Here is a 13,520-nt window from a genome sequence, read left to right as displayed (position 1 = left end):
TGCTGACTTCTCACCCGGTGGAATATCAGGTTGTGGTTCAAGCTCCACTTGGTTCTTCGGATCACGGCCTTATATCTACCAAAGTGCCACAGGCCAAGCTGCCGCCATCAGCGGTATGCAAACGTCGCGTTTGGCACTATAAGTCGGCAGATTGGGACGGTATGCGCGATTACTATGCGTCAGTCCCTTGGAAGGAACGTTGCTTCAGTGGGAATGACCCGACAGCTAGTGCCGCTGCTGTTGCTGATGAGATCATGTTAGGAATGGAATACTACATTCCTAGCTCAGATCTCATCAATAGGGGTACGCGTAACCGTTGGTTCACGCGTGAATGTGCCGACGCTGTATCATCTAAGCAGGCGGCATATCGCGCGTGGATCAACGGCTGCATTAGCGGGGCATCTAACATTGACTCACTGAAAGCAAACTACAATAAAAATTCCAAGTCCTGTAGGAAGGCATACACGAGAGCGGATGCACAGCGCATTGTACAGATTGGTCATGACCTTATTTCGCATCCTAGGGGCTCCCGTAGCTTCTGGCGTCTGACCAAGTCTGTGCAAAACAATTTCTGCCAACCTTCGCTGCCACCGCTCAGAAATCCGGACGGATCGCTAGCTCACAGTCCGCAGGAGAAAGCCGATCTCCTGGCTAAACTCTTTGCTGACAACTTTGTGATCGATGATTGTAGTGCGCAGCCACCAACAATACCTTCATGTGGCCACACGATGCCTGACATCAAAATCAGGCAACGTGATGTGCGTGCGGAGCTGCAATCACTTGATGTACGGAAAGCTAGCGGTCCCGATGGAATACCAGCCATAGTGCTGAAGAAGTGCGCAGCGGAGCTGTCTCCTGTGTTAACGCGCCTGTTCCAACTTTCTCTCTCTTCGGGAAGTATGCCGGAGGCTTGGAGAAGAGCTAATGTACAAGCGGTTCCCAAAAAAGGGGATCGGTCTGACCCGGCAAATTATCGACCAATAGCTATCACCTCGGTACTTTGTAAGGCGATGGAACGGATTCTAAACAACCAACTGATCCATTACCTAGAAGATCACTGTCTAATTAATGATCGTCAGTACGGGTTTCGACCAAAACGGTCCACAGGTGATCTTCTAGCATACGTAACACACCTCTGGGGTGAAGCTATCGACAAGCATGGAGAATCGTTAGCTGTCAGCCTCGATATCTCCAAGGCTTTCGACAGGATCTGGCACAGAAGTCTTCTCTCCAAGCTGCCGGCATATGGTCTGCCTGCTCAGCTATGCACCTGGATTGCCAGCTTCCTACATAAGCGTAGCCTTCGTGTTTTAGTTGATGGTTGCGCTTCACAATTCTATGTAGTGAATGCTGGCGTCCCCCAGGGATCTGTGCTATCTCCCACACTCTTTCTTTTGCATATCAATGATATGCTCTCTCTTGGGAACATACATTGCTATGCAGATGATAGTACAGTGCATGGTGGATACCACGGACGCGCAGTGGTACTGGGCGGGCGGAAACTGAGGAGAGGCGGGAGAATCTTGTCATTGAACTCGATGGGACGTTAGAGCTCATCGCCAAATGGGGTTCTGGTAATCTTGTTGAGCTTAATGCCAAGAAAACACAGGTATGCGCTCTCACAGCGAAAAAGTCACCATTTTAGGATAGGGATGAGGGCATCCCTCCCTCTGTGGCACACCGCTGATGATACAAAGCAAAATCACCATGCTGGCGATGGACGTTCGCTGCGACCTTAGTCCAAGGGATTACATCGAGGCTATTATAAAAACAGCTTCACGGAAACTCGGAGTTCTGAACAAGGTGCGGCGTTTTTTCACGCCACAACAACTGTGCCTGTTATACAAAACACAGGTACGGTCTTGCGTTGAATATTGCTCGCACCTTTGGGATGGCTCCGCTAAGTACCTACTGGAGGCCTTGGACCGGTTGCAGCGACGTGCAGTACGCATTATTGGCGACATAAAGGTCACAAACACCCTTGAACCTTTACAATTGCGTCGCGAGATAGCAGCACTGAGCGCTTTCTATCGACTGTATCACGGCGAGTGCTCTGAAGAATTATTCTCTCTAATCTCTGCTTCCCCCTTCCTTCTTAAGTCCACGCGAGCTGGTTCTCGATGTCACCGCCTAACTGTGACATCAATTCAATCGCGCACAAAGAAATTTGGCAACTCCTTTCTTTGTCGCACTACCAAAAAATGTAATTCCTTACCAGCTCACGTGTTCCCCTCCTCTTACAACCCAGGTTCCTTCAAACGAGGCGTGAAGAGGCATCTTGCGGGCCGGAAAGGCGGGGACGGCTAGTACAGAACATTCTTCCCGACTGTACTGGCCGTCGTGGCGTTTGGACTCTACTACCACTTACCATCAGGTGGAGTAGAGTCATTTGCCATCCCTGGGCATATAAAAAAAAAAGGTGCCGATATACCCACTAAAAAACCAGTGGAATCAACTCCGTCTCTTCAAGGGAGCGTTATAGGATCGCTTGCACATCCTACAGTGATGCCTCGCCGTTTGGCCCGCCCAAGCGAGCCTCCATTCTTAGGGAGGTTCCCAGGGTACCCCTCAAGACCAAAAGACGCTTACGGCGTGCACTCACTCCTTGTTCTAAAAACTAAATTTGCCATATTAACATTGTTTGCTTGCAAAATGATTTATTATAGTTAGTCAGATGCCTTTTTTTAAATGAAGGCAATTCATGCAACCTTTCTCCTATTTTATATTTTAAATTCAGTCATATTATATTTTAAGACAACAAATGTGGATAGGGATAAAGAGAAAGCAACAAAGTTATGTTTTATAGTTTTAATTAAAAATATGAAAAAAAACAAAAGAATTCAATATAAAAGTCAGCTAATATATTCTGAAGTACCCAAAATACATAAACTTACGGAATTAATCGATATAAATAACTAAATAAGACTAATAACATTAAAAAATATTTCTTATTCACGAAAATCATAAAAACAAAAAGATAAGCTTTATTATCAAATGCTTACATTAGAAATCTAAATGTTATCACTATTTTTTTTTCTTTGTAAATTAACGGTGCCATTGTTATTATATTTTCAGATATATTTATTTATTTATGTATTTAACAATATAAACAACCGAATAACACTTAAATTATGGAGCTATAAAACCACGAACGTTTATCTTGAGTGCCATTACGTTTATGGATTTACATACAATATTTGCTATAATTGTTTTAAATAATACATCTTCAACTTATACTTGTTTCTCCTCTTGTTCTGTTATCTAAGCTATATATTAACTGAGGAATCATGTAAGAGCTGGTACGCTGTCCGTATTTATTATTAGCTAAATACAATAAACTTGAAGTTTGTATTCATTCTGGGTCCAGCACTCATTGCTTTTTCCTAACGAATATTTATAGAATACAAACAATAAAACTATATGCTTATAATAATTTTTTGACATAACTGTGTACACTATCAATAAATTCCTTTAAAACTTAAGCCAGAAGATAAAACCAAATATTTAATCCATTTTTCCCTACTTATCAACCATTACTGTTACGTGATTCAGTCCAATCTTGCTTTATTTTGTCCAGCTAAAACTCTATTGATAATGTCCGCACAGTATTTATTATCAATAATACTGACATGGTTACCTTCTAAGAGATGAACGGTCACGGGACCTTCAGTATATTTGTCCAGACCATAATTCTCTTCAAACTCTAAAAATTGTGGATTAACATCCGGACGCATTAGGACAATTGGAGCCTGGATCTTCTTCAGCTTGGCTTGGCCGAGGATCATTTTAAAACGATCAAAACTAGAATATGCAATCAATTTGACGAATTCATCGGAATATTTCCACTGAGTATGGGATTCTGTTATAGCATATTTTATTTTCTCATCAAATGATTCGATTTCTTTTAGTTTCTCCATGAGCGAGCTACTGACGTCGTTTTTCGGAGAAATCATGTCTATACAATGGCAAATGAGGCTGTTCTGTAACTGAGTGTCGCTCGTAGTGGACAATTTTGTGGTAACCATGCTATATAGGAAATCCGGACTACCATCTATGCAGAATAATTTGCCATTGTGACCTGGAAAGTTTGAATTGATGCTTGATTGCAAAAAACATTTATTGAGCTGAATGAGCAAAAAATTGAGAAGTGACTACTACAACATTATTTACTAATTTGACTTAAATGTGCTTAATGACTTTTGCGTTCCATATTCATTAATATATAAGAACAAGTACTATTTTTTTTAATACAAACCTTCACTTTCCAACAGGCTTGCCAGTATTAGCATGGGTAAGGTCCCGAAACTGTATCCGAGAAGTATGTATGGACTTCCAGCAGGTAATTTTGGTTTTATCGTCTAAAACAAAATTTGAGTAATAAGATACTTATTTAACATTTAAGTCGTTAGCATAATTAATAAATTCTTAGTTAACCTTATGCAATCTATTGACTAAGGTGTCCAAGGTATCCCCCTTATTTTCAAAGCCGTACTGCAGGACACAAATCTTGACCTTAAGCCTACGACATAAGGCCGCCATTTCCGCAGCGCAACCTTCTATACCGGGCAGCATGAACATTGTCAACTCATTTTCTTGAACTGATACGTCGGTCTGTAATTTTTTATTAATATTTAGTTTTCAATGCTTGTCATTCTCAATATGTGTGGTTAGGAGCTAATTTCCTGGAACCACTTCAAATATAAATATCATATAGCCATAGCCCACACCAAATATTGACGATTTTAATTGCTATTTAATTTCATTAGATACGATTATTACATTTGATTAAGTCTTAAAAGGTGATATACGCAAACTAGAATTTATTGTGTTATCCTTGTTGGAATTCTGCAAAAGATACAATTTTCTTACCTCGGAGCCATCGTTAACCATAGACGGCATGTATATAAAAGGTTCAGGTGTCAAATTTTCATCACCAAAGTTTCTCATTAGAACTCGGAGACCAGCCGCCTTATCAAGGATGAAAGGATGTGATGAAACTGACGTCGATGATTCTGCTTTATTTTTTACTGCTATTTCTTCTAACCTGAGGATACATATACATGTACAATGTATGTGCAATTAATGGTGAAATCATGAAGCTCAGTCATTTATTTTTAAGTAATATATTAGTATTATGTAAGGATTTAGAGAAGTGGCTTTACATTGAAATTATATGTTTTAAACAAATTAATATAAGGAGCAAAGAATCAAATGGAGAGAAAGAGTAATCTACCTCGCTAATGTTAAGGATCTAATATCCTGCAATGTCACAAAAATCTCGAATTCTCGCTCTAAGGTATGTTTGATCTCGACCACCATCATACTGTCCATTCCTAGTTCAGCAAGAACCACTTGCTGAGATACTGTCTTCAGATCTTTGATTCCTAGAAATTAAATAATATAATATACATAAAGTGCGAGTGATTCAGTATGTTTACTTTTTTCTCAATTAAAAACAACTCCCAGTCCTAATTAATATTTGTAAAATTTGTTGGATTACTCTCTAACTTTAAGCTTATTGAACAACTTTTGATTCTATGTATCACAAAAGCTCGGTTGTTGTTTATGTTGTATAAAATAAAATTAATATGAATTAAAATTTTCTGGAAGCTAAACAATTAAAATAAGTAATCACGAGTTAACTATGATCACTTGTTTCTTTTTACCTGTGCTAAATCAATCAGTATAATGTCCGTTTACTGATGATATCACTAAGGTGACCTGGCGCACTTTAATTGATCGATTCTTTAACAATTACCGAAATTTTTCGCGACAGTTTCAAAACCTTTTAATAAAAATATAACTATACCTATTCAGTAATTTTGCGATTTAACTGAATCTGCTTATGTATGAAATAGAGATAATTGACATAAATTTCGTAATTTTATGGCGCTTACGAATTTATAAGTATGCGATATAAATATTAACTGAATTATGTTTATATATTTAGTTTATTTATTTTATTTATTTATTTTTATTTATGTACCAACAGAGAATTATATAAATGAAAAATGTGTACAAAGGGATAACTTATCTCTAACAAGAGATCTCTTCCAGAAACCCTGAATCTAGTGGAGATTATTTGTAATACATATTTATGGTGTAGGTACAATATCAATTAGTTTTATATTATAAAATTCAAGTAGACTTAACGATAAATGAATATATTACACACTAAATACAAATAAATATATTAATATATACCATTATCTATAATATATATATATATATATATATATATATATATATATATACATTCAACTTACATAGGTACAAAAAAATATATATACATATATATAAAATAAATTAAACTTAAGTGGAAAGAAAGTGTTGCTTAACTCTGATTTTAAACGATCTTATTGTAACATTATTATGGAAAATATTATCTGGAAGAAAGTTCCATAGGCGAGCGGCAACAACGGAAAACGAGTTACCAAAGGAAGTAGTATTAAAAAATGGTACCTCAAGAGTTTTTGACGCCACACATGCGCGTACTGGTCTTTCACGAGCAGGACAAAACAGAAAACGCTCATGTAGGTAATCAGGGCTACCATGGTTTAATATATTAAAAAGAAGCGATAATATGTGCAAGCTCCGGCGAAGTCGGATAGGAAGCCACTTTAACTGACGTCGATATTGAGAAATGTGATCAAATTTGCGCAGACCGTAAATGAAACGTATGCACAAATTTTGAAGTCTATCTAGTTTGTCAAGTAGCTCTTCATTCGCATCAAGATAGCAAACATCAGCGTAGTCCAGGAAAGGAAGAAGGGATTGTGCAAGTAAAATTTATGTATATAGTGCAATTTCATTACCCATAATCTGCGCAACAGCATCTACGACGTTTTCATATCCAGAACTTCCAATCTTTTTTTCAGCTACCACTATTGAGGACACAATCGCGGAATCCTGTTTCAAGAACTTGTCGAGAGTGAGGAGACAGGAGGAAATCCTTTGTTGGAGGGTGCCACCGATCTCTAATTGGACGTTTTCATCTTGCATGTCTGCTACGAGACCCACCTGCGCAAAAACATAGTAAGATCTCTTTAGTGGTTTAATCGGACTGGTATCAGTCCATTAAACCACTAAAATATATAATAATAAATGTATTTCCAAAAGTATAAATCAATAATCTTTAAAATCTCGAAACTGAAAGCTGCCTAGATCTACGTTGCATTAGTTAGTTATGGCACAAGGTTTACCACAAATGTATCAACTAATCATCTTTATCAAAAATATGATCAAATTTAACCAAATCGCCCGTTTTGTGACACTCACATCTCCTATAGCACCCCACTGTACAGCGAGCGCGGGGAGGCCGAGCTTCTTTCTCCTTTCACAGATATTCTCCATCACGGAGTTAGAGAAACCATAGTTGGTCTGACCAGCGAGGCCACGACTGCAAGATACGGATGAGAATACCACGAAGTCCCTGGTGGATAAGAGAACTGATTACTTATTATGTTAAAGACGCTCAGTCATCTCATAAAAGGGTTTAAGCTGCATACCGAATGGAGGAATTAATTATATGCCTAAAAATAAATGTTCACATCCAATAAAACATTTATTTGAAGTGTTTGATTTAACTAATAAGATAATGGTAGAAAACTTACTTTAACTTAGGGCACATTATTTTTGACAGCTTGTCCAAATTCATCGTAGCCTGTGCCTTTGGAGCAAATGACGCTTTGAAAGTCTCTGGGGTCTGATTCTGGAAAATTGAATCTTTCAATATCACAGCCAAGTTGAATATCGCCTGAACGTCTCCCATAGCGTTCGCCATCGACAGCATTCGTTCACATCCTTCCTCTGTTGTGACATCGTGAGTTGAAATTTGTACATCAGCTCCATAGCCCGTCCATGCTCTATAAAAAGTTACATTTTATCAAACTTATACAAGAAAAAGTAAAAAACAAGTATTGTACAAAGGTCCTACTGCTAGCCTATAACATATCTTTCATTTGCAATCAAATATAACTAAATACTTTTTAGAATTCTTTTGCACTACAAATACTGCAACGTAAAATAATCTTGCCAATAGGATTGTAAGAAATTTTGATGTAATAAAAAAGTAAATAATTACTTACCTAAGGCGAGATGATTGGTAACCATTACTGATTCCCCTTCTTGAGGTGAGAAGCACTTTCCTGGCTCCTCTCATGATGAGCCAATCTGTGAGCTCCAGACCGAAGCCCCCTAAACCTCCCACCACAACATATACTAATTCTTCATCACACATGTATCTATAGGATAAATAAATAATCATATAGTTTTACGGATTTACTTATATAACATAAAATAGTTATTACATATAAATTCAGATTCAAAAACACATAATATGACGATTATATACAAAAAGAGTTAAAAAACACTTACTTATAGTGTCTGTAATGTAAGAAGCAGCAATCAAAATTGACGACAGCCGGTCTTTATGTGGATTTTAAGGTCTTCACGTAAATATATAACGAGTGGAATACCATCCTTAATTTTTTTTAATCCAAACATATCAGTTTTAATACTGTCACAAACACCCATAGACATTGGCATTTATTTATTTATTTAGATTTCTAACAGTTGTACGTAACACACATCATCAAACAACATCAAACACCGGCTCACTCACCCTTCAAACCGGAACACAATACGAAGTACTGCTGTTTTGTGGTAGTATACCTGATGCACAAAACCCTAGCACCCGTAAAGCTTATTCTACTACGCTGAACCACCAGTGAAGCTTGATAGATAAAGTCATTAGGTCATTATTATACAGGTCATATTTGATTTATATTGATAAAAATGAGTTTTCATTTATCAGTCTTTAGGTACATACCTAGGAACAGCTTCCATGCATATGCTCTTTGGTTTTGTAAAACGAACGCCTCGTTCCTCATCACGAATTTTAATAATCACCTGAAACATTTATTTATGAATTATTTAGTATTTGCTTACGAGTTAAGCCGAGATGGCCTAGTGGTTAGAACGCGTGAATCTTAACCGATGATCGTGGGTTCAAACCCGGGTAAGCACCACTGAATTTCATGTGCTTAATTTGTGATTATAATTCATCTCGTGCTTGACGGTGAAGGAAAACATCGTGAGGAAACCTGCATGTGTCTAATTTCATTGAAATTATGTCACATGTGTATTCTACCAACCCGCATTAGAGCAGCGTGGTGGAATAAGCTCTAAACCTTCTCCTCAAAAAGGGAGAGGAGGCCTTAGCCCAGCAGTGGGACATTAACAGGTTGTTACTTTTTTTTACGAGTGGCTTCTGTGTAATCAAATGTGTTTTCCACCAAAAACTTCGAAATAGTTTTAATTAACTATACTGGTTGTATTATAGAGTCAGTGAGGTATAAGGAAAAATCGACACTGACAATAATCACATTGAAAATAATCACAAGTCATTGTTGTAAATTATTATTGTTGTGATATTCAAAACGATTCAAATAAAACAATACATTTTACTCAATTATTGACATTTTTGAGGAGTCGTAAACTTATGTATTATTTATTTTAATAAATAATAAATAAATAGCACATAACAAACATAATAAAATTGAACATAGGTGACTATTAATTTGTATATCCCGCAGTTACCCATATATTTTTGTTTGAATTAAAATCCAAATGAATTTTGTGCTTACCTTTCCAATATGTTTTCCGGCGGCCATATATCTAAACGCGGTCTCGATTTGATTTTTCTCAAAAATGCAGTACGTAAGTGGACGGACAGCGCCGCTCATAATACCAGTTAACAGTAAATCTTGAAGGATCTGTTCAAAGTTTTATTATTTATAGTAAAAACTTACAGTGGTAAGCAATCTTTCTAGTGTTGCAAAACTATATTTTTTAAAGAATACCTTTCTAAAATCATCGCCTTGGTCGTAGATGAAGTCCAACATGATTCCGTGGAAGGAGATTTCTTTGTGGAAGGCGGACATGCCGATGAGTGTGTTGTTGCCGATGTCGAACTTTCCGATTTCTAAGAAGCGGCCGCGATATCCGAGACAGCGAATCGAAGCCTGAATAAGAAATTAAATTAAATTCCATTTAGTTTTGGTCACTTTGTTCACTTATATGCTGAATTTTAATATATTATATTTGACCGAGAATCTAAAACGACCGAAAAGAATTCAGGTGAAAGAAAAATGAATTTTCGAAAACATGTCTCTGCATCATGAACGAACAAAAATATATTACAAGCGTACAAATAAAGGCATACATGAAAAAGAATATGAAAGATAATAGTAATTCTTACAGTATATAACAGCTCTTGTCGAAAAATCATTAATTACCTTGTTGTACTCTATAAATATACTAAATTATAATATAGAAAATAACAACAATATGACACTCAGCTCAATTGATGTAACATGTTAGTATATGTGTACACGACGTGTAGAATAGAATTTTATTGAATCACAGAGTTAGATGTGATTTTTTGTTTGAATATAACAGAAATAAACATTCCAAAATACCTGTAATTTGTCATCGGCAAGAGAATTGAGTACCAAATCTACTCCCTTTCCGTTTGTTTCTTTCCTGACCATGGCTTCGAATGATGTGTCACGAGAATTACCGATATGACTGTCTGTGAAGGAGACGTTAGAGTTTAAACCGGGATGTCCATATAAATAAAATCTTTCTGTACATATTTTTCTTTTCTTGTTAATGCCAACTGGTTCTTGTGTTCCTATAGATTACTATTATAACTACAAATCCCCAAACAATTTTAAGGAAGAAAACTAATATTACCTTTAAGTTGAGGGAAAAGTATTTTTATGAAGGCTCGTTTCTCAGGAGTACCAACAGTAGTGAACACTTCGCATCCGAAGTGAAGAGCCACGCTGATTGCGGCTTGACCAACACCACCAGAACCCGCATGGATCAATATTGATTCTCCTTTTTGGATCTTTCCTACCATCATCTGTTCAAATGCATTATAAATAATTATAGAAATAACTTAAATGCTTAAATATAATCTGTTAAGTTAAAAACTTTTATCACTGCATTACATATCAGTTTTAACCTGCAGTGTTGGAAAAAAATCATTAATCGGTAGGTATTTAGTATGTTGTGGCTTTTGTAAACAAAATAATTCGAAAGCTATCTAACCAAGGAATTAGTTAAATACATGTGATGACTCACTTACCAAGGCGCAGTATACAGTTCCGTATGCCACAGGTACACTTGCAGCCTCTTCGAAAGTCCATTCGTCAGGGAAGCCCCATAACAGCGCCTTATCTGCTACCACCATGTTAGCCATACCGCTATTCCTTACCATGCCCATAACTCGAGTACCACTGAATTAATACGTTTTAAAACTATTTATAAAATAACTACAAAATATTAAAACACAAACGAAATTAAACAGAGACGAAACTAAAGGGATATTGTATTTCAATATAACAAGCAATTTTACTGCCTCTACTGGTGATAGGAGCTGGTTCATTTTTTGCCCAGAGAATCGGAATTGTGATTCAAAGGGGAAATGCTGCTAGCATTCTTGCCACCATTTCATGTGGTCACGATTTGTACTGTAACTATATTTAATTTTTACTTACTATTGTTATTATTAAGGCTTTAGTGTAACTACATTTTTTTTTTAATTTTACAATACTTTTGGAAACATCGTTTCAAATTTAGAACTTACTTGTACGTTCTGCCGACAAACTCAAGCCCTTGCACGCACTCTTGCGCAAGCCTGCCTTTTGCGACGGCATCGACCGACACGCGCCCCATTGCCGCCATTATGTCGCGGAAGTTTAAAGTCGTACAGTATACCTGCATAGAAAAATATAATCTACTTTCTACAGAAATAACATTTGCAACCAGATAAATATATATTCAATGGCCTATTAAAATATGGTCTTCTTAACTATATAACACATATAATCATATATGTAATTTATGTAGCCTGTAGCGATACTAGACTACATTTAACATTAAAAGCTTATGTAACATCTTATTACATGTTTTACTCACATGTACAAGAACATTTTCTGGGTTCTTACAAACTTGATTAACTCTTATGGGTCCCTCCAGCCAGGTCAGTGAGGAGAGGTCTCCAATAGTGACTATGTTCACGTAGGCGTGGTGGGCCTTGACTGTATCCAAGTCACCGAGGAGTAAGTGACGGTACGTGCCCCATTGACCCTGAATAAAAAAAGTATATTTTACAAAAAAAAAATATTTTTTTTTTAAATTTATTGCAAATCACTAACGATCGATTAGTTTTTGTGGTTCGATTAGTTTATTATAATTATAAACGCGAAAGAATCGAAGCATTTACGACGTAAAGAATAGTAAATATTTATTTCCGACCCATTATTTTTGGATCTTGGTGATTAATCAACATCGACAAAACCCATTTGATGCTTCTAATAACTTAAAAAAATACACTGTATACATGAATATATATTAATTTAACTTATCAATTAATAAAGAAAAAAAGACGCTCCCTTAATGTTATGAAAGCATCTTGCTAAAATCTTATAACGTTTTGCACTTACGTCTTGATAAACATTGATAGCCAAATCCATATTTAGCTGCTCTTCATAGAATTTTAATTCTGGATTGAATGATGGAGCTGAAGGATCGGTAATTAATACACCATATATCTTTTCACCTCCAAGTTCTTTTCTCAGACAGTTAATTAGACCTAATAGTCCATTTACAGGTTCATTTTGACTATATAAAACCACTTTTTGTTCAACATTAAGACCTTGCTTAACTTTGTCTATCCAATCGTATGTTTCGTCGCTTGAGATGATATTAAGAAATGTAGCTGACTTTACACGCTCTCGTTTTCTGAAGAGGACCACGTATTCGAATCCAGAATCTTGTACGGTAATGATGTCGTAGTTTTCGGAAAAATCTTTTGGATTAATTGGTTCTTTTTCACGGCTCATGATAAACCCTCTGTCGCATAGAGATGCAAACGCATCCTTAAGTACCTACAGACAAAGATCTTATTAAATAATTGTTTAATGAATTATTAATTCTTCGTTTGTTTACCTTTATTAAATACAAGAATAAATTATAGACCATGCTAATCAACCAAGTTTTGCAGATAAGGAAATTGTTTACACAAAATAAGACGAGAAGACATCAATAGAGATAAAGGTGGACAGAACCGAGGGTTGGTAATTTGATTTCATACCCATTTTATAAATGTTAATGTAGAGTTGACAGATCACCATTTAGCTGCGGTCACCATATTGGACTAAAATGGCTGCTTAGGTAATAAAATTGTGCATTATCTCGAGATCCAAATGGATATGCCAAATTTCAGCTTAATTGGACGTTAGAAAGTGACACCGGGACAGGTGAAACTAAATAAATTTTCTGTATCGTTAAAGTTAATCTGACAATTTCATTTTTTGAGAATGACCCAACTTATTACTAGAAAAACAGCCTGTTAATGTCCCACTGCTAGGCCAAGGCCTCCTTTTCCTTTTGAGGAGAAGGTTTGAGCTTATTCCACCACGCTGCTCCAATGCAGGTTGGTAGAATAC

At 36.5% G+C, this 13,520-nt stretch overlaps 1 protein-coding gene across 1 annotated transcript in view; it reads right to left on the bottom strand.

The window, feature by feature from the left end:
• Positions 1-2,986: 2,986 nt before the first annotated feature.
• LOC126775406 (fatty acid synthase-like) overlaps positions 2,987-13,520 on the bottom strand; it is a 36,089-nt gene continuing 25,555 nt past the window's right edge. Inside the window, exons 24-41 of the mRNA XM_050497299.1 lie at positions 12,516-12,959; positions 11,989-12,159; positions 11,657-11,787; positions 11,156-11,306; positions 10,759-10,930; positions 10,482-10,594; positions 9,864-10,025; positions 9,648-9,776; positions 8,831-8,910; positions 8,088-8,243; positions 7,614-7,865; positions 7,279-7,432; positions 6,816-7,020; positions 5,234-5,384; positions 4,870-5,044; positions 4,435-4,611; positions 4,256-4,358; positions 2,987-4,078 (exon numbers count right to left, since the gene is read on the bottom strand). Of these exons, the coding sequence (XP_050353256.1) occupies positions 3,549-4,078; positions 4,256-4,358; positions 4,435-4,611; positions 4,870-5,044; positions 5,234-5,384; positions 6,816-7,020; positions 7,279-7,432; positions 7,614-7,865; positions 8,088-8,243; positions 8,831-8,910; positions 9,648-9,776; positions 9,864-10,025; positions 10,482-10,594; positions 10,759-10,930; positions 11,156-11,306; positions 11,657-11,787; positions 11,989-12,159; positions 12,516-12,959 (3,456 nt within the window). The 3' untranslated portion in view covers positions 2,987-3,548. The remainder of the gene's footprint in view (positions 4,079-4,255; positions 4,359-4,434; positions 4,612-4,869; positions 5,045-5,233; positions 5,385-6,815; positions 7,021-7,278; positions 7,433-7,613; positions 7,866-8,087; positions 8,244-8,830; positions 8,911-9,647; positions 9,777-9,863; positions 10,026-10,481; positions 10,595-10,758; positions 10,931-11,155; positions 11,307-11,656; positions 11,788-11,988; positions 12,160-12,515; positions 12,960-13,520) is intronic.

The sequence above is a fragment of the Nymphalis io genome, chromosome 18 (assembly GCF_905147045.1).
Source record: "Nymphalis io chromosome 18, ilAglIoxx1.1, whole genome shotgun sequence".
Lineage (NCBI taxonomy): Eukaryota > Metazoa > Arthropoda > Insecta > Lepidoptera > Nymphalidae > Nymphalis > Nymphalis io.
Note: the sequence above shows the minus strand (reverse complement) of the source record. Positions and strands in the feature narration are given on the sequence as shown.